Source organism: Entelurus aequoreus, linkage group LG03, assembly GCF_033978785.1.
Source record: "Entelurus aequoreus isolate RoL-2023_Sb linkage group LG03, RoL_Eaeq_v1.1, whole genome shotgun sequence".
NCBI classification, from domain to species: Eukaryota; Metazoa; Chordata; class Actinopteri; order Syngnathiformes; family Syngnathidae; genus Entelurus; species Entelurus aequoreus.
This window is the reverse complement of record NC_084733.1, coordinates 65,596,002-65,601,060: the sequence shown is the minus strand read 5'-3', so window position 1 is coordinate 65,601,060 and position 5,059 is coordinate 65,596,002. Positions and strand designations below refer to the sequence as shown.

General features: G+C 49.5%; 2 protein-coding genes across 5 annotated transcripts in view; one reads left to right on the top strand and one right to left on the bottom strand.

Annotated features, from left to right (window-relative positions):
* tecpr2 (tectonin beta-propeller repeat containing 2) overlaps positions 1–3,756 on the top strand; it is a 53,582-nt gene extending 49,826 nt beyond the window's left edge. For 3 of the 4 annotated variants that reach the window (XM_062042461.1, XM_062042460.1, XM_062042462.1), the window contains exons 24-27: positions 394–542; positions 2,126–2,267; positions 2,338–2,487; positions 2,567–3,756. In XM_062042461.1, the coding sequence (XP_061898445.1) occupies positions 394–542; positions 2,126–2,267; positions 2,338–2,487; positions 2,567–2,715 (590 nt within the window). In that variant the 3' untranslated portion in view covers positions 2,716–3,756. Of the gene's footprint in view, positions 1–393; positions 1,026–2,125; positions 2,268–2,337; positions 2,488–2,566 lie in introns of those variants that run through there. The other variant, XR_009825340.1, reaches the window with a different exon arrangement.
* A 12-nt stretch (positions 3,757–3,768) lies between these two features.
* LOC133646743 (ankyrin repeat domain-containing protein 9-like) lies at positions 3,769–4,684 on the bottom strand. Its single transcript, XM_062042465.1, has one exon. The coding sequence runs from the start codon at positions 4,669–4,671 to the stop codon at positions 3,811–3,813; it is 861 nt and encodes a 286-aa protein (XP_061898449.1). The 5' UTR covers positions 4,672–4,684; the 3' UTR covers positions 3,769–3,810.
* Between the last annotated feature and the right edge of the window lie 375 nt (positions 4,685–5,059).

The following is a 5,059-nucleotide window of genomic DNA, read 5'->3' as shown; positions in this document are numbered from 1 at the left end:
TCATATTAGTTAACACTTGTTAAGTGCTAACAGTAGCTAATGTGTCTGTTACAGGCTCATATTGGCTAACACTTGTAACATGCTAACATTAGCTAATGTGTCTGTTACATGCTCATATTAGCTAACACTTGTTATACTTCAATACAACTATAGATACTTCAATGCAACTATAGATACTTTAATACACCTATAGATACATGTACTTCAATACAACTATAGATACTTCAATACAACTACAGATACTTCCATACAACTACAGATACTTCAATACAACTAGAAATACTTTTGAAATGTGTACAGTTGTGGTTAGGGACACTGTGGCGTCGTGGGTCGGTCAGAGGATTGGAACTCGCGGTCCTCCACTCACGTCCAGGTCCTGTGTGTGTGAGACAGGAAGTGTTCGTTTGGTCAGCCTGAGCTGCGGAAGTCAGAACGTATGGGCCCTGGACAGTCGGGGACTGGTCTACTTTAGAGTCGGAACACAACCACTCAACCCCAACATGATGCTACCTGCTTGGATCCACATCCAGCCACCTGTCCAGGTAGGACATTGTCTAAAACCACACATCCACAAACACCTGTCCAGGGAGGACATTGTCTAAAACCACAAATCCACAACCACCTGTTCAGGTAGGACATAGTCTAAAACCACAACCACCTGTCCAGGTAGGACATTGTCTAAAACCACACATCCACAACCACGTGTCCAGGTAGGACATTGTCTAACTCCACAACCACGTGTCCAGGTAGGACATTGTCTAAAACCACACATCTACAACCACCTGTCCAGTAGGACATTGTGTAAAACCACAACTCCACAACCACCTGTCCAGGTAACACGTATCTACAAATACCTTTCCAGGTATTAATTATCTAGAGGTACCGGTCCAGGTAATACATACAAATGCCTGTGTGTAATACACATCCAGAAGTACCTGTTCATGTAACTTTTATCGAGAAATGCCTGTCCAGGTAACTTAAATCCAGAAATACTTGCTTGGATCCACATCCAGCCACCTGTCCAGGTAGGACATTGTCTAAAACCACACATCCACAACCACCTTTCCAGGTAGGACATTGTCTAAAACCATACATCCACAACCACCTGTCCAGGTAAGACATAGTCTAAAACCCCAACTCCACAACCACCTGTCCAGGTAACACATATCTAAAAATACATTTCCAGTTATCAATTATCTAGAGGTACCTGTCCAGGCAATACATACAAATGCCTGTCCAAGTAATACACATCCAGAAGTACCTGTTCAAGTAACTTTTATCTAGAAGGGCCTGTCCTGGTAACTTACATCTAGAAATACTTGCTTGAATCCACATCCAGCCACCTGTCCAGGTAGGACATTGTCTGAAACCACACATCCACAACCACCTGTCCAGGTAGGACATTGTCTAAACCCACACATCCACAACCACCTGTCCAGGTAGGACATTGTCTAAAACCACACATCCACAACCACCGGTCCAGGTAGGACATTGTGTAAATCCACAACCACGTGTCCAGGTAGGGCATGGTCTGAAACCACACATCCACAACCACCTGTCCGGGTAGGACATTGTCTAAAACCACAACTCCACAACCACCTGTCCAGGTAACACGTATCTAGAAATATCTTTCCAGGTATCAATTATCTAGAGGTACCTGTCCAGGTAATACATACAAATGCCTGTCTGAGTAATACACATCTAGAAGTACATGTCCAGGTAACACTTATCTAGAAATACCTGTCCAGGTAACACCTATCCAGAAGTACCGATCCAGGTAACACTTATCTAGAAAAACTTCTCGAGGTAACACTTATCTAGAAATACTTGTCCAGGTAACACATATCCAGAAATACCTGTCCAGGTAACACCTCTCTCGGAGTACCTGTCCAGGTAACACCTGTCTTGAAGTACCTGTCCAGGTAACTCCTGTCTAGAAGTACCTGTCCAGGTAACACCTGTTTTGAAGTACCTGTCCAGGTAACATCTATCTATAAGTACTTGTCCAGGTAACACCTCTCTAGCAGTATCTGCCCAGGTAGCACCTGTCTAGAAGTACCTGTCCAGGTATCATTACCTGTCTAGAAGTACCTGTCCAGGTAACAATAACCTTATGTTCCTGCAGCCTATCGGAGTACAACTAATTAGTATTCAGACGAGTCCAAATGATGGTCTTCTGTGGGCACTGGACAACAGAGGCGGAGTCTTCGTCAGGACGGGACTGAGTGATGACATGCCTGTTGGGACAGATTGGGACCTGGTTCAAGGTCTGCCTCAACCTGTCCTCACCCCAGCTTTGTGTCTGGGTGTCCTCAGACGTCTCTGTCCGTCTTTCAGGTCTGACCGTCAGTCAGCTGCTTCTCAGTTCTCGCACGGTTTGGGTTCGATGTGCCAACGGAGACCTGGCTCGACGTTACGGTGTCTCAGACAGAAATCCGGCCGGAGACTACTGGAAGAAGATCCCGGGACAGGCCAACTACCTAACTGGTGAGACACGTCCACAGGTCTTCTTACTGGCATCACTCACCCGCCCAGCTAACCAGAACTCTTCCTTCCTGTCCTTCAGTCACTGCAGATGATGACTTGTGGGCGCTCACTGCCAACGGCGGGTTGGCCCGTCGCATGACAAAGCTCCTCCCACAAACACAGCGTAGATCCACCCCTTCCGGGATCAACCTCGGCGATGATGACGATGACGAGTGGGAGCTCCTCTGATTTCAAAGTTTCCACATTGTGCACTTTACCGCTTCTCACTTGTCAATCATTCACAGCACGTCCACTACTCTCGGTGAGCTGGAGCCTATCCCAGCTAGCTTTCCTTCCCTAAGTCTAACCTCGTCCTACTAGATGGGGCGAGCTGGAGCCTATCCCAGCTAGCTTTCCTTCCCAAACTCAAACTTCGCCCTACTAGATGGGGCGAGCTGGAGCCTATCCCAGCTAGCTTTCCTTCCCTAAGTCTAACCTCGTCTTACTAGGTGGGGCGAGCTGGAGCCTATCCCAGCTAGCTTTCCTTCCCTAAGTCTAACCTCATCTGACTAGGTGGGGCGAGCTGGAGAGCCGATCCCAGCTAGCTTTCCTTCCCTGAGTCTAACCTCGTCTTACGAGGTGGGGCAAACTGGAGCCTATCCCAGCTAGCTTTCCTTCCTATACCTAACAATTTTCTATGAGCTTTTCCCGGATCTCTTCCAGTGAGCTGGAGCCTATCCCAGCCCAACTTTGGGCAAAAGTGAGCAACCCACATTTGTACTAGTGGCACTGGTACTGCTAGCACTGGTACTGGTGGTACTGCTATTAGTACTGGTGGTACTGCTATTAGCACTGGTGGTACCGGGATATTTAAGGGATTGTCACAAGTTGACGAGTGGGAAGTTGTGATAAAAAAAACAGAAGATAGCCTTAGTGTTGAAAGAAGTCGGAAGAAAAGTTATGTGTTCTGCTGTTCTACTTTTTGTTCATGGACTTGACTTTGTTTAGTCTACTTTGTTGGGTGGGTAGATCTGAGCCTGAACAAAACCAGTAGACCTGGACCAGCGGCAGACTGCCCTGATGGGCTCCGGTGGACTTTGAGTTGGGTGGGTTCTGTTGGTCCTGCAAACATTGTTTGCTTGAGGAACTCTTGGACAGGACTGGAGCAGACCTGAATTAACTCTTAGAACTAGCTGCACTTTACTGGACTCTGGCCTTACGGTGGACTGGGTCCACACCTGATATGTGAGTGGGTTTGATATTTATTAAAACACAGAAGCTGTTTATGAATTGAGTCTTTTATTACACAAGAAAGAAAATGTCCTAAGAAGTCAGCAATAATCATCATGTCTCACTTGGTTTCCACGGCAAGGGAACGTCCGGTCCTACCTGGCCGTGTGGCTGCAGGAAAGCCGGCAAGTGGGGGATTTGACCTGGAACACAACGGGCTAAAGTCCTGAGAGCCTGGAGCAGCAATGGGGGCGGCGCCTGACCACTCAGCCAGCTAAACATGTCCTTTCCCAGAATTCTTTGCCAGCGCTGCTGTTCGTCCCGCAATCGGCGCACCGGCTCCGACACAAAGAGCAGAAGCAGGTTGAGGCAGTGCCGCGCATCACCGCGGTCTTTGCAGTGCACGGCGGCAAGTCTCAACAGCGCAGCGTCCAGACCGTGCGGTTGCGCTCCAAGCACAAGTAACGGCAGCAGACAGTCGCCACGCGACAGTTCTACTGCTAGCTGCACCGCTGTCTTTCCCGCGTCGGCCCCGTGCGCGCAGCCGCCGCAGCTGTTGAGGTATTCCTGCCGCCAGCCTTCTGGCGCCAAATCCCGCAGCGTGTCCACTATCAGGCCGAGGATTGCGCGGCGGTTGTAGCGCACAGCGACGTGCAGGTGTGCCGACCCGCTGCCGCGGCACACACTGCAGCGTGGCGTACGGAGCGCGTTCACAGAGAAGCCGGCAAGCAGGAAGTGAGCGTAATCACGGTGGTCGTGCACCAGCGCGTACATCAGCGCGTCGGAGGGCGAGACGGAGCGGGGACGGCCGTCCTCCCAGAAGAAGACTTCCATACTGCGCATGTCCTCCAGCAGCCACACGGGAAGCTGCTCCCGCACCGCGCAGTAGAAGGCGAAGGCGGTGCGCTCGCAATGACGCTGGGAGGGCGAGGAGGAGGACGTCGCTTCCGGCGGAGAAGACAGCAGCCACGGCATGACGGCCCTCCTGTGAAATACTTCCCACTGAGCTCTGGGACATTTATAGGCTGTCCAAAGCCCTCCCACCGCGTCCATGTGTGGGTGTTTGTTAGGGGCGGCGCCAGTCCTGCATTGCCCACATAGCACACCTTGTCACATGACTGGTTATTGACGTGTGATTGGACCACACACACACACACGCAGACACACACACACACACACATGCACACAATAAATGTGTGTTAAACTGAGTTTGTAGCGACTACTCTTGCTTTCCAAAAAAGTTTCGAAAAAATAAAAATAAAGTAATGCAGAGTAGTCTTGAGGAGGAGGTGCTTGACTCACTAAATTCCTTAATAAGCACTCGCGGAGATATTTCTAGATTCCAAATGATCATAATTTATTT

Excerpts from the sequence above, each read along its gene's own strand:
- LOC133646743 (XM_062042465.1), bottom strand. The coding sequence starts at position 4,671 with ATGCCGTGGCTGCTGTCTTCTCCGCCGGAAGCGACGTCCTCCTCCTCG.